Genomic DNA, 22,805 nt, shown 5'->3' with positions numbered 1-22,805 from the left:
TGTTACGCAGCACGTTTGAGCTTCCGCAAGAACCAATGAGGTTCATTCTTGTGTGTTACGCAGCACGTTTGAGCTTCCGCAAGAACCAGAGGTTCATTCTTGTGTGTTACGCAGCACGTTTGAGCTTCCGCAAGAACCAGAGGTTCATTCTTGTGTTACACGCAGCACGTTTCAGCTTCCACAAGAACCAATGAGGTTCTCATGCGTCAAGCAGGTTTGGTTGAGCTTCTGTTTATGTTTGCTGATCAATGTTTATATGTGAATAAAAGCCTAAATTCAATCTGTTCATCATATAAAGCGACCGAGTCTCTTCAGAAAATTTGGTTGCGCAGCTTTCTATGGAGGGACAGAAAGCTTTTAAATTTCAACAAAAAAGATCTTCATTTGTGTTCTGAAGATGAACGAAAGTCTTACATGTTTGGAACGACATGAAGGTGAGTAATTGACAGAATTTACATTTTTGGGTGAACTAACACATCCTGTATATTATAACAGTGTGAGAGCTACTGTAAAGGCTAGTTCACACTGTCCCAGCAAACAAATTGAGCGTATACAAAAGTTATAACCGTTTCTCTGATTTGGCTGAGCAACATTAGAAAGAAAGTTTGCCGATGGCTGAACTAAAACCTATATATATATATATAAATATAGTAAATAACCTATGCTGCAATGAAATGTTTATTAGATATCCAAAGACTTATTTAAATAATACAGTAAAAATGCATATTTACTGAATGCCGATAGTATAGAATAAATTATTATATGCTATTCTATTAATAATAATAGAGATGCAAACACTGTAATACTTTTTCATTTACCATTTACTATCTCCGTTTAACAGTTTAACAGAACTGTTAAAAAAAGACAGTAAACAAATGAAGATGGAGAACTGAAGCTCATGACCATCTGCACTGTCAAATTAAAAGTTCAGACACTTATCGGCTATACATTGGGCGACCACTAATTCCAAGAGTGCCGATCAGAAACATATCGGCTATCAGCAGGTATTAGAGAAATTAATTTATCAGTATTGGTTAATATTGAATATCCAATTGTTCATTTACCATATTTCTATATTTAGATTACCTTTACCATCATCTAACACTCACTCAAATTTGATTTTTACAAACACTAATAACTCAATAACACTGTTAAATGCAATCTTCAGTAAATCTCAAAAGGAAAATATACATTTTCCATACTGTGTATATAATGCTGTGATGCCTAAATTCACTTGTATTATTTAAAATGATAGAGAATAGTATTGAATTTTAATACTGGTCAAAACATTAAAATAATTATCAGCTCATCAGTATTGACCAGAATATTAACATCAATGTATCCCAAGTTGTATAGAATCAGTTTTAACAATTGAATCACAGCCATGTTGATATTCACAATAACAGCACTCTTGCATGTTTGAAGTTAATTATACAGTCAACAGCCAACTTTAGGATGACAGAAATGTAGACATTTGCAACGTGAATCAGCCTTAATAAGGTAGATTTTTATGCCATTGGTCACTACAGCGGCAGGTGAGGCAGTGACCCGTGGTTGGACAGATGGTCCACCACAGATTGACCACACTCCACAGTCTCTGGCCACAAACACACACACACCCTACGGCGAGAAGGCCCAATGGGGCATGAGACTCATCAGTGAAGGTTAAGCACCAGCAGCTACAGTAATGTCACAATTAAGGAAAGGTCAATGGGTCAGCCACCAACATCCAAATGATGTCTGTCCGCTCTGACCCTTCTCTCTACTCTTTTCATTCACCCCAACATCATTTTTCTTTTTCTTCTACTCCTTCCATAGCTGACTGGACATGTCGTGTTATCATTTTTTCCTTTCTTTCATTAGCACTACTGCTCTGCTCTGTTTGCTTTTCTTCCTTTTTCAGCTGACTTCCCATGACCTCATTCACAACTGGATTATGAAGGAGGGAAAATAAATATTAAGAGAATGAAAGTGTGGGAGCATTTGCATGAAATGAGGAACAGCAGTTGAAAAAAACAAAAATGTAAAACAGGTGTGTTGAATATTAAAAACCATGAAGAGCATTTTGGGTTGTGGTACGAATGGTGAGGAGTAATTTTTGCCATGCATAAAGACATAATAATAGCTTTTATGATAGAAGAAGAATGTTCACATCATGTTCCCTTTAATACATAACCTGGAAAATGAGTGATGGGCTGTATCATGGAAAAAACAGGCAAACTAAAATAAATGAGGAACTGTTTTATATGCACAGAAAACAAAACAACCAATTTGTCACTATAACACCATGTCCTAGGATGAGACAAAGTTGCCAGCAACAAACTTTGTTTCCTCACTGAATGCAAAACTGAGTCAACACAACAATCAAAGTCAATATGATCATATTTGATGTTTAATTTATTGTACAGTTTTGTGGAGATTTTGGACCAATGAGGTGCCACAGTGGGGATACCCAGCGGTTCTATTACCTCCCTTACTCGGTCTATCCATCTCTACCCATCTACCCACCCATCCACCCACCCACCCTTCCATCCATCCATCCATCCATCCATCCATCCATCCATCCATCCATCCATCCATCCATCCATCCATCCATCATATACTATATTGTATATCAGCTCTAACAAGACACAGTTTGATTGACAGTCCTCACCAGTATTGAGTTTGGTGCCTTTGGCACATGCCACTATGGCACCCATGCTGGGCTGGGACGTCATTCCTGCCATGGAGTCAACTGCCACGTCCACAATGTCTGCTCCGGCCTCTGCACATGCCAGCATGGCAGCCACTCCAGCCCCTGCGGTGTCGTGAGTGTGCACGTGGATCGGCACGTCTGGGAAACGGTCCCTTAGCGAGGCGACCAGCAAACGGCCAGAGTCAGGCTTCAGAAGACCCGCCATGTCCTGCAGAGCGGAGAGACAGAAGGAAAAAGTAAAGTAAGAGAAGTGCACTGTAAACAAACAGAGACAGTGATGCAGTGGTATTTTATGTGTGGGTGGAGGCAGAGTGGGAGCAGCAGTCGAGATGAAAGAGTGAGCAAGAGTTGAGGTTAACAAAACAGACAAATGGATAAAAAACCCCACATAAAAATAAACAAACCACTACCTTGATGCAAAGGATGTGCGTTCCAGCCTTGACCAGCTCATCTGCTAGTTTGAGATAGTAGTCTAAAGAATATTTCATCCTCGTGGGGTCAGAAACGTCGCCGGTGTACGAGATGGCCGCCTCCACCACACCTCCTGCTGCACCTGCTGCCTCCATCCCCAAGAGCATGTTGGGAAGATAGTTCAACGAGTCAAACACACGAAAGATGTCCATACCATTTTCTTTGGCCACCTCACAGAACCTAACAAAAACAGAGGAAATGATATGGTGATGAGTCACTGATATCATTCTTGGTATAATATAAGTGAAATACAATAAATAAAATATATATTAGATGTAAAAGCTTAAACGTAAAATATATTTTAAACCTCAAAAGCAAAACAGAAATATTTATAAAAATTGATACAAATGACAAAAGCACTTAAAGGAGTAGTTCACTTTCAAATGAAAATCAGCCCATGATTTACTCACACTCAAGCCATCCTATGTGTATATGACTTTCTTCTTTCAGACGAATACAATCGGAGTTATATAAAAAAATATCCTGGCTCTTCTAGTAAAAGCTAGAATTTTACTTTGTGTAAGAAAAATATTCATATTTAACACGTTACAAACTCATCGTTTTGCTTCAGAAGGCCTTTCTTCATTAACCCACAGGAGCCGTTTGGAGTTTGTTTACGATGGATGGATGCTCGTTTTTGAGCTTCAGTCTGTTGGTTGCAATCCTCTGCCATTATGAAACTTGGAAGAGCCAGGATCTTTTTTTATATAACTCCGATTGTATTCGTCTGAAAAAAGAAAGACATAGACACCTAGGATGGCTTGAGGGTGAGTAAGTCATGGGCTAATTTTCATTTTAAAGTAAACTAATCTTTTAACATAATTACTGAAAGTAAAATAAAAATACAAACTGATATTATAAAAATAAAAGATAATTCAAAATATTAATAAATACTATAATAGCATATAAATACTTGTTTACTTTTTTCTTGTTTACGTTTACTTTTTAGGTTTAAAAGAAATACACATGGTCACATTCCTGTTAGCTTTGCTCTTCTACCTTAAACCAAGTAAAATGTAATTTGCTTATTTTGCAAAGAGTTTAAGCAAGATTTTTTTATCTCTAACATTTACATTTGTGTATTTTGGCACTGGAAATGCTGAATAGAAATTGGTAGCAGCCATTTTATGGAAGGTCTGACACAAAGCCACTAAATGAGCAGTAATGCTCCCCAGCTCCACATTCTAATAAGAATTAAAAGCAATCTGAATGGTGCTTAGGGCCAGAGTCAGAACCCAATGATTTTTCCGTTCGTTTGTTAACGTCTGCATTCTTCTGCTGATGTGGAAGAATTCCCCACTTGATTCCTCAAGTGCTTCCTCAAAAGCACACAAAGAATCATTACTGTAAGTGTAATCTGAATCAGAACATTCAATTCCTTGGGATTCCCGTCTGTAAAAAGATTAGCATTTGAGAAGTTCATTCAGACTGTAAGCAGGTTGTGGTGTAAGATAGCACATGACTGACTTGAAGACGGCATTGTCAGGGTAGTTTGTGTATCCAACGGCGTTGGCACCTCTCAGAAGCATCTGAAAAGGCACATTTGGCATCAGAGCCCTCAACTCCTGCAGCCTTTTCCAGGGACACTCACACAGGAAACGCATTGCCACATCAAACGTAGCACCTGTTGAAAAAGAAAGAGACATAAATAAAATAAAATGAAAATAAAAAATAAAAATAAAATAAAGTAAGAGAATCAGAATATCCAGCATTAGTGGAGCAGATTTTAATTGAAGCATGTAAAGCACTTTCCCGTTGGAATCATACTTCCACATTTTCATTCCAGAAACGAACGTAACACACATCTCCTGTGTGACCCTTGCTGTAAGTCAAATGCAACAGCGTCATTCAGCATTTATAAAGGCTAAATTATGCCTGGTAGTGTTATTTTTTAATTAAATCATATATTATTAATTATACTATTTATTCATATTTTTAATTACTTTTATTTTTCATTTTAATTGAAGTTGAATTTTTTGTAATTTTGCTACATGCTTTTGTTATTTTTATTAGATTTATTAATATTTCTATTTATCTTTATTCCAGTTGTAGTCATTTTAGTACTTCAACAAACTTATTTTAGATAAATGCATTTACTTGTATTTTATTTCAGCTTAATTTCAAATTACCAATTTTTTTAATAGTTTTAATAACACTGCTGACTGGTTGTTCATATGACAATGTCTAAAAATACATTGCATTTTGCCAGTAGAAGTTTTTTTTTTATATATAGTAAAGGCCAAATTTTGCATTTATCCCACCTGTGAAAAGACATTTAAAGTCATTAAATAGTCTATTCAAAAAGACATCTTTAGTAAAAAAAATAATAGTTTGAAACGTATTTATTATCGAAATCATCTAACCATTTGACAATGGAATTGTTCTTATTTTTAACAAATATGTATTCCTTATAAGTACTGCAAGACTTCGGTAAAAGATCCAGAATCGATCAAAACCAGGTATTTTTGATCGCTCTTGTGTTATTCAGTTGGAATGAGGGGAATATGTGAGTCAAGCTAGAGAATAGTAGGCTGGGTTAGCTGCTAGCATGCACAGCAGTTAGGCAAAAAAACAGGGAGGGAGGGAGGGAGGAAGGAAGGGGAGAGACAGAGAGAGAGAAAGCATGAGGAAGGAAAGAAAACAATAGAGTCTAACTAGTATCACACCTCCCCAGTTTTCCACGCTGAAGAGGTTGCTGAAGTTGTGAGCCACAAAAGGCGCGATCCGTTTAAGGTCGTGAGTGCGTACGCGAGTGGCCAGGAGGGACTGGTGGGCGTCTCTGAACGTAGTGTCCATAAGCAGCAGACCCTGGTGGGCACGCACCGCCTTCGCAAAACCATCTGGACCCTCTCTCAGCAACACATCCCTGAAACCCACTGGTGGCTCACCTACAGAGTGCGTACACAAACACACGGCCAATTTATAATACAGACATTATCACAAACGCCACACTGCGTGGGACTACAAAGAAAAAAAAACACAATTTTTATCAGCGCTATTATTCACATACAGACACAAATGCACAACAACATGCATCTTAATAGACATATTACCCAGAAAGAATGAAGTAGTTTTCCCAGAGCACAACAACTGATTTTCGCTGTTGGCACGTGTCCAAACAAATCCGCACAAGATGGAAGTGAAAAGTGAATGAAAACATGGTGGAGGGGCTCTTTTGTAAACAAATGCCTTAATTTTATGTTCCTCCCGCTGTAGATTCATAATATAGTCATGGGTAACTTCATGAAAGACTGTGGGGGAAGGATGAATTATGACCACCTTCTGTAAGACGTAAATATACTCTAAAACACGGCTTCTGCAGTGCATCAATGAAATATCACGGCAACTAAGTGCAAAGGCAGCTTATACTGCATTTGTAGTGTGAGAAACTGACAGTGTGTGAATGTGAGATAAGGTAAGTGCGTGCGTTTCTTACCGAGAGGTACTGGTGGGATGACCGGATCGATGGGGGAAGGCTTAGCCTTGACAGGTATTGGAGTAGTTGGGCCGTTCACCATAACATGCCCTGAATGACGAGCAAAAGCAATCACACACAAAAAGTACAAACAGCTTCAAATCCACCTCTGCTGATACACTGAGTGGATTGGTCAAGTGGAATGGAAACTGCGCAGCCCACATTACTTTAAAGGTTTTGGCTCTTGACTTGACTCGAAACTTTGTAAAGGGCTGCTGAGAGCAGGGATGGTGTAAAGTACACATTTTTGTTCAAATGTACACTACAGTTCAAAAGTTGATGCTCACCAAGGCTGCATTTATTTGATCAAAAATACAATGGAATATTATGAAATATTATTACAATTTAAAATAACCACTTTCTTTTTTAATGTGTTTTAACTAGTGCTGACAACGTTAACGCATGCAATTAAAAAAAATTCAATTTAATGCGTTAAATATATTTATCTCTAATGCAGCATCAGCTTTGTTCTGTCATCCTTTGGCTAGCGTTACATTATAGGATCACGCTCTTATTCATGCAAATGCTTTCAAACCATTAAAGGCAAAAGACAAAATAGAACATGCTGTCAGTGAATGTCCTGTCTATATGTGACACACACGACACACAGAAATACAGACTCAAGACCTCTTTCACGCTTGAACGAACAATCACACACAATCATGCCAAAATGTCCGTTTTGTCGAGTATCCTGATTAGAGCATTCTTAAATTAAAAGTTGTTTATTTTTTTCAATCGATAGCTTTCAATGGCACTGTAATGTTGAATGGCTATAATTAATGTTAAAAAAAAAAAAAAATTCATTGAAACATCAGTAGCTGAATTAGTATCAGTCATCACTCATAAAAAGATAAGAAATAAAAAGAAGCCATTAAACAAGTATTTAAAATATACTGTCCTTATGTTGTTTTTACATTAATTTGGAGATTAACTGTAAAATTATTTTAATATTATAAAATATTATAAAATATTTACCGTAAACGTATAAAAACGTAGATTAATCTCGATTAATCAGAGAAAAAACGTGATTAATCTAGTTAATTTTTTTAATCGATTGACTGCACTAATTTTAACATTTACTTTATTCCTGTGACAGCAAAGCTGAATTTTCAGCATCATTACTCCAGTCTTCTGTCACATGATCCTTCAAAAATCATTCTAATATGCTGATTCGCTGCTCATTTCTTATTTTATTTACTTTTGTAACATTAATGCTTTTGCAGACATGTTTGATCAATCTATTGCATCCTTGCCAAATAAAAGTATTAATTTCTTAAAAAAAAAAAAAAAAATCGTACTGATGCCAAACTACTGAATACGTGAATAGCAGTATATAAATCTGCACAATTCTCTTTGTATTAGTTGTATTGATATTAAACATTCATAATGGAAAACTGAGCAGTTTTGTAATGTTTATAATTTTATAATGTTTATAATTTTACACAAAGAAATTAAAATCAGAAAATAACTAGGGATCGAGGCAAAAAGTGAAAAAAGGCCTAGATGTTATAAATGTGTGGTCATTATATTGATTATGTATATATTCTATTGTAGGCCTATTAATCAATGTGTTTAGTTAAAATTAGTGCAATAAATGCTCTTGCAAGGGTGTTTATTGTGTTATGACATCTTGTGCATTATTTACAGCTACTTGATCTGATTTTAAATAACATATCTTGAGAATGTAATTAATTAATTCAATTGAGGTATTTGACATAAAATGACAGCATGCTGTGTGTTTTATGGTTAGAAAAAAAATTCCTCTGAAAATCAATTCTAGTGGAGGAAATGCCTCTTGGCGAAAAAAAAAAGTTAATTTCTGACACAAAAAAAACCTAATACCACTCATGAAATCAATCAATAAATATGAAATATGAAATGTCACAAAACAAAAGTGCATATTTAAATTCAGTCAAACACATTTGTGAATTAATCTGTTCATTGAATCATCCAGTTCAAAAAGGTTACCTAGATAATGAAGCAGTTTCTGTGCTCTGTTCTGCACCGGTTTAAGGTTGAAGAGATCTGGATTCTCGTCGATGAACTGAGTATCTACCGTCCCATTCAGGAACTGATTATTGCTCAGCACGTTCTGGAGGAACGGGATGTTTGTCTGGGGAGAGAAAAGGGAGCAGACAAATACATTTTTAACTAGTTTTGAGGAACTGATGAGCTGAGAGTGGCAGAGAGCCTAGAGTGGGAAGCTCTTGAGAGATGAAGACCAATCCAAGACTGCGCTCACACACGCTCTGAGCTTAGGTGCTAATGGTTCTACACAGGGCAGATGGGCTATTCAGTAGGCAGTTCTAAAATCAATAACATTATCTAAACACTCAATACTCCCTTCCATCACTATCAAACCTGCCTTTGAATGTGTGCAAATTAGGCTTGGGTCACTGGGTAAGCTGTGCTCACTGTAACAGCACAAAGACACAACTCCATATCATGGGTTGAAAAGCAATACATCTGAAGTCCTGTATTCTCTATATAGTCTGCTACATGTGTTCCTGCCTGCAGCCCTCTGAACTAAAACGGCTGAACATGAAGAAATTTCCAGAAACCATTAGCCAGACTGTCGATACTGGACTCTGATGGCAGCAGGAGGAGGGGAAATAATAAAGGTTCAGATAGACATTGAAGAAAGAGTATGAAATCGGAAGATGATTGGAGTGAGTTGGAAAGGGAGCAGATGTGAGACTAACAGAATCAGCAAATTGAAGCTCTATAGTTTTGCTGCTTGGCTTTTGCACCCCTGACACCAACATACATACACATCACACATTGTTTCCCTACTGAAGGGTTTAATATCGAGGATGAGGAAGACAAAAAAAAAAGGCCGAGTCCAAATCTTCTCCCAAGAATTGAGAGTTGGAAAGAGTCAGTTCTAATCCGCCAGCACTCTGACCCAGATTCTTCTGACTGCAGGAGAATAGCATTCCAAATTCCTGCTCATTCCAAACTTTTACATTATTCCTCTAAAAACAAACAAAAAAAACTATGGATTCCACAGCACATTATATTTCACCTTATGTTTTAGCCATTTTTGTTATCAAATTATTTTAATTTATTATAGTAATCATAAACACTGGATTGTTGTGCAAATAGTTTTACTGTATAATGCACTTTATTCTTTAGTTACAGAGCTAATGAATCGCAAGTCTTTCACAGGATATAGCTTGGCTCTGTGTGTGGATACTACCAGTCAAAAAAATGTGACATCTACTCGTTCTGTATTATTACGATTTTCAACATTTTATAATAATAGTGACGTCATCAAAACTATGAAATGAAAACAAAAGTATGGGAATTATGTAGAAAACAAATTTACTCAAAAAAAAAAAAAAATCAAAAATGTATATTTCAGGTGCCACCCTTTCTAGATTTGCAGCTCTGTTATTCTCTCAACCAACTTCAAGAGGTGCATGCTGGGATACTTTTTAAACTCTATTGAAAGGGTTCCCATATATTCTGGACCGGGGGTTTTCAGCTCTGGCCCTTGAGATCACTGTTCTACAGAGTTAGCTCCAACCCTGATCAAACTCAACTGCCTGTCTGTAATCCTGAAGACCTTGATTAGCTTGTTTAGGTGTATTTGATTAGGTTTGGAGGACAGTGGCCCTCGAGGGCAACAGTTGAGAACCCCTGTTCTGGACAATTATTGGCTTTCTTTAATTATCTTGTCCAACTCATCCATTGGAAAATAAATAAAAACATCAGAGGTGGGAGACTCGAGTCATATGACTTGACTCGAGTCAGACTCGAGTCGCAATTTTCTGGACTTGAGACTTACTTGAATAGATCTCTGAAAAGACTCGACTTGACTTTAGACTTGCTCCTTGTGACTTTAGACTTGACTCGGACTTGTGCCTATTTACTTGAAATGACTTGTGAAAAAAAAAAAATCAATTATTGTGTATTTTTTTATTCGTCATAAGAGGGAGCGCGGGCGGTAATGCACTCACTCTGTGTGTGCGGGTTGAGGGAGAATAAAACGATTCGCGAGACTCCCGCAAACTAGAAATATCTATGAATAAAACATAAAAACGAATACATTTTTATTCATCTGTTGCAGAAAAGCAATAAGAACAACTAAAACAAAATAGAAACGATTTACAGGCAGAGTTTCTATTTCTAACATGTCTGCAGCGTTGAGCGATGTAGCTAATCACAGACATATGTGTTGATTTCTAGGAACGCAATGGCCAATCAGAAGCATTTACGATGGACTCCCCTCACCGCTCAAAACGGACTTTTTGTTCAGTGCTGAATTCTGTATGCTGGCAAATCATTGATAATAACAGAGATGTGTGAGATCGCGATGAACTGATGTCAGCTTTTTAGGAATTAGGGCGTGCAGGTATCCCAAACCATGCACGCAGGAGCTGCTTGCTTTTATGTCTAACAGTGGTTTGTGTGTTAATGCTTTAATAACAAATAATTTATCAGGAGCATTTATGCTCATGTGTATGGTGGCGACACATAGGCTAACTTAAAAGTATTTGGAGGTACAGAAAAAAAGTATTTTTGCGGGCGGGAGCGGGACAAAACATAAATGTTGCGGGCGGGAGAAAGTAATATAGAAAGTAGTTGAGAACGTCAGTTATAACGACCCACGTATTAATAAATGGTCGGGTTTAAATCATTTAAATTATTAGATTTGTTTTCTTAAAATTTCCATATAATATTTTGTGTTATGGGATCAAATCACCTGGATGTTTAGAGTAAGAACATACAAACTTTGGCATACAGTACTAATTTAGAATGCAATATCTTTTTAGTTTTTTTTTACAAGATGGGAAAAGTTGTATTAATTCTAGTTTACTTGTGTTCATTTAATTTATTTTTATTTTAGAGCATTTAAAGTGCTTCTTAATGCTAATTTATTTATTACACACAAGTTAATTTATTTATTTTTGTAACCCATCAGCCCTCTGTGTCTAAATAAGTAATAAAATTCCCAGAGTTAAAAAATGTGTAAAACTAGCCTGTGTGCGACTTGGTATGACTTGATGACTAAGTTGCGACTTGACTTGACTTGACAAAGAGTATGACTTGACCCTTACAATGACTTGACTTGACTTTGACTTGCAATGTTAAGACTTGGACTTGACTTGAGACTTGCATTTAGTGACTTACTCCCACCTCTGAAAAACATTTCCGGTTTGACAAAAAGGCATGTATTGGTACCATTTTATTTGAGATAAAAAAAATAAAAAAAATTTAATTCATTGAGCTCTGTAGCTCCGTGAAAATTAAAGTATTTTTTCTTATATTTGCACAAAAAAAGATTACATTTTGATGGGAAAAATAATTTCAGCATCAAGTTAATGTAAAGGGACAGTTCACCTAAAAAGGAAAATTGTCATCTTTTAATTCACCCTTATGTCGTTCTAAACCTGCATGACTTACTTTCTTCAGAGAAAAACAAAATATATTTTCAAGAATGTTGGTAACCTTTCATTATATGGAAATTGTATATAGACGTTTAAAAAAAAAGAAAAAAAAAAGTTTGGAACAACATGAGGGTGAGTAAATGACATAACTTTAATTTTTGGGTGAACTATTCTTTAACGAAGAGCATTTACTGTATGCCTCACATACAGAATTCACACAGACACCCAAACATTATGGAGGAGACAAAGAACTCCTTAATGTTGTGCTCAGTAAATGTATAGCTGTAAGACAAAATGCCAGAAGCTACAAACTTTACTCATACAATAAGTCAGTCAACAAACAAATTTGCCTCCCTACCTTTACCTCTGTACAGATAAAACGTTGTCGGGATAATTCCGGTTTGCGTGGCTACGCAGACGCGACAAAAAATTCTGTATTATACATTTTTAAAGGGCCCCTATTATGCGATTTAAAAAATTCCTAATGTTGTTGGGGAGTCTCCTACAACATGTTTACATGCATCAAAGTTAAAAAACAAACGGTTGAATTTCCTCATAATATACACTCACCTAAAAGGATTATTAGGAACACCATACTAATACTCTGTTTGACCCCCTTTCGCCTTCAGAACTGCCTTAATTCTACGTGGCATTGATTCAACAAGGTGCTGAAAGCATTCTTTAGAAATGTTGGCCCATATTGATAGGATAGCATCGTGCAGTTGATGGAGATTTGTGGGATGCACATCCAGGGCACGAAGCTCCCGTTCCACCACATCCTAAAGATGCTCTATTGGGTTGAGATCTGGTGACTGTGGGGGCCATTTTAGTACAGTGAACTCATTGTCATGTTCAAGAAACCAATTTGAAATGATTCGAGCTTTGTGACATGGTGCATTATCCTGCTGGAAGTAGCCATCAGAGGATGGGTACATGGTGGCCATAAAGAGATGGACATGGTCAGAAACAATGCTCAGGTAGGCCGTGGCATTTAAACGATGCCCAATTGGCACTAAGGGACCTAAAAAGTGTGCCAAGAAAATATCCCCCACACCATTACACCACCACCACCAGCCTGCACAGTGGTAACAAGGCATGATGGATCCATGTTCTCATTCTGTTTACGCCAAATTCTGACTCTACCATCTGAATGTCTCAACAGAAATCGAGACTCATCAGACCAGGCAACATTTTTCCAGTCTACAACTGTCCAATTTTGGTGAGCTCTTGCCAATTGTAGCCTCTTTTTCCTATTTGTAGTGGAGATGAGTGGTACCCGGTGGGGTCTTCTGCTGTTGTAGCCCATCCGCCTCAAGGTTGTGCGTGTTGTGGCTTCACAAATGCTTTGCTGCATACCTCAGTTGTAACGAGTGGTTATTTCAGTCAAAGTTGCTCTTCTATCAGCTTGAATCAGTCAGCCCATTCTCCTCTGACCTCTAGCATCAACAAGGCATTTTCGCCCACAGGACTGCCGCATACTGGATGTTTTTCCCTTTTCACACCATTCTTTGTAAACCCTAGAAATGGTTGTGGGTGAAAATTCCAGTAACTGAGCAGATTGTGAAATACTCAGACCGGCCCGTCTGGCACCAACAACCATGCCACGCTCAAAATTTTTTAAATGACCTTTCTTTCACATTCTGACATTCAGTTTGGAGTTCAGGAGATTGTCTTGACCAGGACCACACCCCTAAATGCATTGAAGCAACTGCCATGTGATTGGTTGATTAGAAAATTGCATTAATGAGAAATTGAACTGGTGTTCCTAATAATCCTTTTGGTGAGTGTACATTTACAAATCACCACATTTTCAATGATTCTCAAACGACTCATGAGATGAATCAATCCCTCTAAATCCCTCCTTTACGCGAGCTATCTCTGCTCTGATTGGCCAGACAGCTCAGTCTGTTGTGATTGGCCTACCGTGTACAGCGCGTCGAGAAAAAAAACGCTCATTGCCATAACAACGTCAGCTCTGCAGGTGCGTTCCATTTGACAGGGTCCCTATGCAGTGTTCACTGCTCCCTACTCCCTGAACACGGTATCAGTTGAAGTGGACTTCGCTGACAATAATCACTCATTTTGAATGCCCTGCAACGTCATCAAAGAAAGGCAACAACAGGCTAACGCAGATTATGATATAACTTAATTAAATTTAGTAATTTACTTTCCTTTCTAATTTAAAATCATATAGGCCTATAGATACATTCATCACCCCAACCGTTCATAAACACTGTAGTTTGTATAATAATAACAACAATATTTATGAATACTCAATGCATACATAAACTCAGAGCCGTTAGAAATTTAAATTTAAAATCTCTTCCAGCGGCTCTGCTCTATGGTTAGTTCAGACTGGTGTCGCGGTGCACAATGACAGTTGGTTGATTTTCACTCTCTACTTCCTGTGAAGTGATGTATCGATGTTCCCTTATTCCCTATGCCGTTTGCAGTGCCCTTCGAACTGAACATGTTCGTTCCCTTCGGATTGGAATCTCACTTAAGATGGCGAAATACCCTGTGAAGTCCACTTCGCAGTCCACTTACGGTCGAATGGAACGCACCTTGCGTGTCCTGAGAGGCTTCCTACACGTTCCTACACCATAAACTAAACACAGTAACGAACAATGATGTCGATTCGACCATATCAATGCGAGCGCGAGTCTGATGAGGAAACACTAGAAGAGCTCGTTATTCAACCCGAACCTCCATCGCAAGGACGACTCAAGCAGGACGTTTCACAGTGATAAAATACTCAGTCAGTTTGAGGTAAGTTACATTAAGATGTTGCCACTGTAATTCCTCACCATCAGCATTAAAAAGTGCATGTCCATCAACAAACCGATTATTTTACTTGTACTAATATATTTACCGAGTATTTTTCTAATATATTGCGGTGAATACGTGGAATCTGTATCAATAACAGTGCATGTATGCATGCAATGTACATTAGCCGAGCTCTTGAGTGAATGATCTGATGTAACATCGAAGAAAGCAAGATTAAAATGAGCAGTTACATTGCCAACTATCCAGCCATGGGACCTGTATAACAAGACAGATGGAAGTACAGATGGCAATATCACAACATAGTCTCACAGATTAAACCAGTTTGACTGTCCATGGTGCTGAAATATCTCAAGTCCACTGTGCTTTACTCTCCATCCCAAACTTGTCTCCACAGCCTCATTAGAAAAGCCCAAATATGCTTTAAACAACATCAAACTAGAAATGTGTTGCTCTTAATTCATTTTATATTCACATTAAATCAAATTAATACTATAAAACCTATCATTATTATAATGAGGTCTTCCACAAGTTTTGACAATTCTGAGGGCAATCGACTGAGAAAAGACCTAACAGCAAATTTATTCATAAACAAAATCCACAAGGCGTTAACTAAATTCAAGACATTTGTATTATTTTAATTATTATCTTTCAACCCTCAACCAGTATGAAATATCACCCATGAACAAAATACATAATCATTTGTACAAATGTGAATGAAAAGGGCACCAGCAGCAAAAAACATCTTAGAGAAATACATGAGATTAAATTCTCAAATTGAAACAGTGATTGTTATATTATTTAAATATTACAGATTCTCATCGTTTGCATTTTCTGTGTGTTTTGAAGCATATTTGGGAATATAGTGTATATATACACACAAACACTACCATTCAGTATTTTTTAAATCTTTTGGAAAGTAGTATCTTATGCTCACCAAGGCTGCATTTATTTGATGAAAATATATTAAAAACAGTAATACTGTGAAATATCCTTACAATTTAAAATAATCGTTTTCTATTTTAATTTATGTTAAAATGTAATTTTTCAGCTTCCATTACTCCAGTCAGAAATCATTCTAATATACGGAATTGGTGCTCAAATTTATTATTATAAAATGTTGTTGTGCTAATTAACATTTCTATGGATATACCACAATACATTTTTCCCTCAAGGTTTCTTTGATAAATAGATGCTTTCTATTTAATCAAAGAAACCTTGAGGGAAAAATGTATTGTAAATAGGACAGCATTTTTTATTTTTATTTTTACATTGTCTTTTTTTTGTAACAATGTAAATGTCTTTACGGCCTCTTTTGATCATTTTAATGCATCTTTGTATTCATTACTTTAAAAATGAAAATAATAATCTTAGTGAGCCCAAACTTGAGCGATAGTTTATATTTTACGTTGAGTATTCAAATTAAAAAGTCAAACCACACATTGTTTTTAACCAATTTTGTTACAGCTCTAATATTTTAGGTTTTAAATTCTCTCCTATAGGTATACGAAACTAAATCTTACAGTAACCCGCTTAGGTTTCCCCTGGGGTGCACGCTTTCACAGCAATCACTCTTTCACAGCAATTAGTTGTGGTTTACATCCAGCAGTTGCAGTTTCTTTATGCAGGTGCAACGTACATACACACATGAATCATTCATCTTTGTCTTATGGTACTTAAATGTATTATTCATGATTTGTCATAGTCGGAGACATGATTTAACTGAACCAAGACTGATACTGGTTCGCCAGCCAAATCTGGAGTCTGATACGTCAGCTGCAGTGAGGTTTAGCAGACTCTGAGCCCACTGGTTACTTGCTCCAAGTGTGTGGAGCTGGGCTACAGCGGGCCTCTGGCAATGTTGCGTGCGGCCCGCTTAGCTATGCCTGGGCCTCTATATATAGACCCGCATGAAGACTGTGAGTGACTCACGCTCACCTAAAATCACAGAGCCCAGAAAAACAAAGAATATGGGAATCAGAGATAGAACATGAGAAACTGAGAAAAAGTGCAACTTGGACTGAACACATTTGGCTCCTTCTCTACTTCTCAACTTTTCTGGCTATGTAACGCTGCATTAGCCTCACGCTCATAAGATGATTATACAGATCAGCTTATAAGAACAGCTCTCTCATGATTTAGTACAGACAGTGGGTTTTGAACCACTGACCACTTGCATCAACAGCAATAGTCATACCACTGGACCAAGACATTAATTTTAGGCTAACACTTTACAATAAAATTATTTATTTATTTATTTGAGCTGTTCACAATCATGTTCGTTACAGAAGTCTTAAGATTACACAATAATGGAAGCTCAAAAGGGGCAAGGAAGCTTATGTGCGCCTACCCCTAAGTTCAATAGTCTCAGTACTCATAAGAAGATTTACACCTGATGTTAGCAAAAACAAAAACAAAACAAGAAAACAAAACAGAAAAAAAATAAATAATAATAATCATTTAAAAAAAACAGAAACAATCATAACTGACACAACTGACATGACCAGTCTCCATATTGTTTGTTTCTTTCAAATATTGTCATTATTTTTATAATTGTAATTTTTGGTTAGCCATATGTTTATTATAATTTTTATCCATTCTATTATGCCAATATTAGATTCAAAAGTATCATCATTATTAACAGTAATGTGTAAAAAAAAAAAAAAAAAAAAAAAAAAAAAATTCCTTTTTTTTTCTTATACACATTATTTCTTGTTATTACCTTGTTGTCATTACCATACATTTGCAACATTCATTTTAATTATGAGGTGTATCCTATCTTGTGTTGTGCGTTAAAAAGCCAGGGTGTGGGCCAGTTGGGAGTGGGTCTTAGCCCCCCATCCAACAGGCTCGCCCAGCTACCCTAAATAATTGTCTAGGCGGGTGATGTTTGCAACCTTTGCTGTGTGGTGCGTTTAAGAAGACGGTGTTTCATGAGCCAGTCTGGAGAAGGGGGCCCTTCACCCGACAGGTCCATGTCTCGTCTGCCCTAATTCTCTTTTGTTTATTGTGTGTTGCAATAGTAATGATGTAGAGACTTTAAGGATGAACCAAACACGAATTAATCTTTCTAATCTCTCATGGGATTCATTCAAATGTGATTCAGCATTTCGGATCTGAATACCACATTCCAAAGTCACAAGACTGGCTCCAAATTGTCTAGAAAACCCCCCAGAGAAGTCTTTTATGGCCCCGCAGGCATCAGAGATAAGCCTAAACAGGAAGAACGTTGTCACTGTTTCATCCTTAAGCAAGACAAAGCTGCTCAGAAATGGTGAGACGAGGCCTGACCACCAAGGGGCCTGACCACCTTTGACCTCCCTCAGCATCACCACTGCTGAGCAGGACAGCGATGTAAGACAGACCACGCTTCCATGGAACGTGAGAGACTTACACAGACTTTACATATCAAACCCATTAAAACTCACGCAGAACAATGCTCCGTGGACTTAATCAAACATCATAATTCTTGTTGTTCCTACAATTCATGTTTGTATTATGCGTAGATCACATATAAATCATGTAATTGTGATATAACTGTGTGTATGGATGAAAGGGTATCGTGCTTCCAATCAAAAGAATCGTATGCACTTAATTCAAAAGGTGGCTTGTTTGAAATCTGTGTAAAATGTTTTGTATGATTATAATAATCTATAATGTTTAAACTGGGGTCTCTTGTTCTCTGCTAAGTGCTGGAACCCAAGCAGATCCCAGATAACGATAAGTAGGAACGATCCACCTCCTAAAATGATGCCATTGTCTCATTGGTCAGAATTCTCTAAAAGAGGTTGGACTAACGTTTAAGTTAAAGACCCGAACAAAGGAGTTAGAGTTGTTGAAAAAGAAATTCGGTTCAGAGAGCAGTTCGGGGTTGCCGTTCGGTTTTGAGTTCGGTTCGGTGTTGAATTAAGTTTTGCGCCTCTCTCTAGCAACAGCAAGAGAGTGTTCCTGTTCGTGCTTCTCTCTGAAAACAACAAAGAGCGTGTTCGCACGCTTCTACATCGACCAGACCAAATTAGACCAGCAGACAAATAACCCATCAAGATCGGGGTTGAAACAGCTCATTCAAGCCATCTAACTCATCTTACTTTCATTTCTTCCTTTATTTTCTTTTTTCATAAAAGTCTCGGTTCAACGTTAAGTTGCTGCGAAGTTCGTTTAAACGTCTCTCCTGCAACGCGCTTCGAACTGTAAAGACTCTTATTCGCCTGCCAATCACACGTGACCGGCTGTTCAGAAACTTCCATCCAGGCACTTCAAAGACAACCAGCCACACGGACCCGGTCGGGAAACCCCTTTGACGAAGCACCGCAAAAAGGGAACACCCTAAGCAACGCAAAGACAAGCAAGTAGCAGCTACTCCAGACTCTTAACGGAACTGGTGCAAATGTAAATTGAATAACCTGTCTAAGAAACGAAGGTTTAAATTAATGCTTGGTGGTTCGTTCAGGTCATGTCTTACAAAGTGCATCTCACTCTGAAAACTCACTCTCTCTCTCTCTCTCTCTCTCTCTCTCTCTCTCTCTTCCTCTGCGCCTTGTATGAATGCGTGTGTGTGATTGTGTTTAGACCTTAGTTTTATGTGTTTAGAATAGTTAATAAAGTCGTCAATATATTTGAAAAGATATTTGTGTTGTGCTTGCACATTTAATGTCTTGTACTGTCGATCTAAAGTTACCTTGCTAATACATAGTGTTTCACTATAGATTGGATATTCATATCTGTTGCCAAGGTTATAATTACGGCCCGTTCAAATGAACTCTAAACGAGTCATTTGCTCGGTTCCATAGTGATTCGGTCAAGATTCATTGCAAATCGATGAATCATTCCTTTTGAGCTAAATTGGCCTTCCGGCCCCCCTTAAATACATTTTATGTATATTATTATTGTGTGATTCGTTACATAATTGGTGGAGAATGCGGGCAGTTCAACCTAAATTGTAAGCATATATCAAGATTTATCTTTTCATTTTGTTTCGGATGCGAGATCCGAACCTCTGAAAGTCTGTGTGTGACGTATGGAGAGCGCGCAGCGCGCGCCGTTTGAATGAATGCTGCTGCTGTTGTCTGTGAGTGAAGCTCCCAGAGAAAGCTGAAAAGTCTAGTCTGCCGCCCTATTTGTTTTCTTGTTACATGCAGTAAATAAGATATGAAACCTCACACTACGATAAGGTAAGAATTGAGCGTGTTCCTCATTTCCAGAAATACCTCGTTATAGCTGATCGACGTCTGCGTGTTCCAGAGTCTTTTTAGAAGGGCTATAACGTTGTGTGTGTGTGTTTATATCAGTTAGAGGGCTGAACGAAATCAAACTGCAGTAATTAAAATAACCCTGTAAGTTGAAATATTCTCCTCACAGAGCGACGAGCGTGTTCATCTAACGTTATATATTTGTATCCGATTCACAGTGCGTGTTCCACTGCGATCCGTGATAAACATAGAAGCAGTTATATTTATCTGATTGTCAATGCGTGTTCCATTGCAATCCCAGTAATAAACAGCTGTTTGTCTATGTTTGCTTGTATGGTATGGGATTAATATCCTGTTGTCTGTTCAATTATTTATCGTGCAAACACTGCGCGTGTCCGAGTGTAATTGAATAGGAGTTATTTCAAGTTTGTTCAAGTGAATCTTGACATTGAAACTGAGCCAACAGTTAAGAGCCCTGTTGTTTGTGTGCCCAGATAAACTTGCACAGAGACGATCCGCCCGAGATCGCTATTTTCCCATCGTTCCATCTATTATAACGCAAAGCTGTCGCTTGCTTAAAGTTAATATCACTCCAAACAAATTGAGTGAAGCCCCACGTCGTAAACCCAGCTACGAGTGGTGTATCTTATTTGAACAGTGTGAAATGCGCCGACATTTCCCGTAAAATGATCGATTGTTACTGTACATGCATGTTCTGTGGACATTGTTGAAATGCTCCCATATTGCATGGAACTCTAACAAACTGTTTTCCAACTGTCTGCAATTCCCTGTTCGCCCACTAGCGTTCGTTTGGTCGCTATAGTTACGATCGTGACACGGAAGTCTTAGCCAACGCTTCCGGGTGAACTCTGACCCAACCCTCGTTGTAAACAAACGCTACGCTAAGCTAAGAGAGGCCGTTGCTTGCATTGACGCCTGTGCTAAAGCCTTTAGCATCAGTTACTGTTATCAATACTAACCCCAGCGGTTAACTACAGTGTCTGTTTGAAAAACGTTAAAGTGATTTAACCATTTAGACACCTCGACGTTCACACCTGTTGGTCCTTTCTTGTTTTTCTTATTTTACCTTTCTCACACTTTAAGTAAAAGGAAAATACTGGTTTATGATTATTAATTGTCAAATTTCGAATTTGTTTTAAAGAACAAGGAAATATTAAACAAAATTGAAATTCTACCTTTTCTAGACAGATAATTTCTAATGATTTCTAGATTTATTTTTCTAATAATTCTAATTACATCATTTTTACATTTCTCGTTGAGATCTAGTCACTTTAGGTGAATAAGTCTTTGAAACTCAAGAACTCTGAAAGTAAAGTTTGAAAGTTGTTATTACTATTACAAAAATAGTGTTAGACTCAGACTTGCTCATTATTGTCATTGCGTTTTATCCTTTCGTCCTGTTGGTTATAAACTTAACCACTATATTTGATTAATTCATTTTCGGGACGCTTCAATAGGGGACATTACCATCTCCATACGAGTTTCAAATAAACCAGAGACAATCGTCTTTTACAAAAGTTTATTTGTGTGTTTAGTTGGTCCTCAACTATCAATTCTATACTCGTGGTAGACCTAAAGGTAGCGGGATCCAACCTCCTTGCTTCATTTCTTCCTCATCACGTCTTTCCTGTTCTGTCCTGCTTTATTCCACCTTATTCTTCACATTTGTAGGGAACAAACCTGGAAGAACCATCAATCGACTCTAAAAAGAGACAAAGATAATCTTTCCCAACAAACAGATTATTAGGTATTTGATTTTTAATCAAACCCTCTTGTGTCTTCATACTCTCCCTGCATTTGTAAACGCAATTTAAACTTTGATATCTTATCCAAGATCAAGTAACAGAGACAAGTGCGTAGCAAACTCCGCCTTCAAAGCATCCCTGCTGTAAACTCTGCTGTAAGCGGTCCAACTGAAGGTGTGTGTGTCAATCCGGTCAAACTCAGAAAAGAGGTATCCGCATTATTATTGTTGTATTTTTCATTGCAAACATAAGCAATAATATTGTTTACCTTTCTGGAAACAGATTTTTTTTGTTTTTCATTGATAAGAAACATCTATGAGAAATTAATACTTCCCATAGTTAATAATTTTCTTTTTGTTTTTCCCTCATTGAAATTGGTTGTTAACTTTTCTCTCTTTTTCCCTTACTCAGTTGAGCGAAGAAGTCCTCACATCACGAGTTGAAACCAGCTTTTCAGTGATAGGAAATATTTACAAAAATAATATTTTCCCCCTATAAAAAAAAAAAGCTTTTTCCATTTGAGATTTGTTTTAACCTTTTTCTTTTTCTTTACTTTACCCAGTTGAGTGACGAGATCTTCGCATCACTAGCCTCACTGTGTACACTTAGACCAACACTTAGTCATCACGAAACTTCACTATTGATGTACAATTACTGAAACGACACTTAGCCGTTCAACCACATATAGGCTTATACACACAGATCTGTGTCAGTCTCTTCACCAAGCGTGCCAACATGTCGTGGACGACAAACCCCACTGCCCAACGGGAAGACGTGGACGCCTGGCTCAGAGGCATTACAGACTGCCTCACACCAAAGACAATTGAACTGTTATTATTTTTAATAATAATCATAATTCTGAGAAGATTCCTGACACACGATTCAAGCCAAAACCAAAACCATGTGGAACTAACCAAAATAACCTGTTCCCTAAGCAATGCCTTCACAGCCCAGCTAAACCTAAGCCACCAGCATGTCACCTACCTTCAGGAGGAGCTGACACGTGCCCAAAGCCGCATAGACAAGCTTGAA

At 37.5% G+C, this 22,805-nt stretch overlaps 2 protein-coding genes across 2 annotated transcripts in view; one reads left to right on the top strand and one right to left on the bottom strand.

The window, feature by feature from the left end:
- pcxa (pyruvate carboxylase a) overlaps positions 1-22,510 on the bottom strand; it is a 37,060-nt gene extending 14,550 nt beyond the window's left edge. The window contains exons 1-7 of the mRNA XM_056262321.1: positions 22,496-22,510; positions 8,610-8,814; positions 6,603-6,692; positions 5,833-6,054; positions 4,634-4,790; positions 3,106-3,346; positions 2,654-2,903 (exon numbers count right to left, since the gene is read on the bottom strand). Of these exons, the coding sequence (XP_056118296.1) occupies positions 2,654-2,903; positions 3,106-3,346; positions 4,634-4,790; positions 5,833-6,054; positions 6,603-6,692; positions 8,610-8,814; positions 22,496-22,510 (1,180 nt within the window). The remainder of the gene's footprint in view (positions 1-2,653; positions 2,904-3,105; positions 3,347-4,633; positions 4,791-5,832; positions 6,055-6,602; positions 6,693-8,609; positions 8,815-22,495) is intronic.
- lrfn4a (leucine rich repeat and fibronectin type III domain containing 4a) overlaps positions 1-22,805 on the top strand; it is a 65,874-nt gene that overhangs the window by 31,282 nt on the left and 11,787 nt on the right.

This window comes from Rhinichthys klamathensis, unplaced genomic scaffold, assembly GCF_029890125.1.
Source record: "Rhinichthys klamathensis goyatoka isolate OS25496 unplaced genomic scaffold, OSU_Roscu_1.1 h1tg000191l_1, whole genome shotgun sequence".
Taxonomy (NCBI): Eukaryota; Metazoa; Chordata; class Actinopteri; order Cypriniformes; family Leuciscidae; genus Rhinichthys; species Rhinichthys klamathensis.
This window is presented reverse-complemented; position numbering and strand designations above follow the sequence as displayed.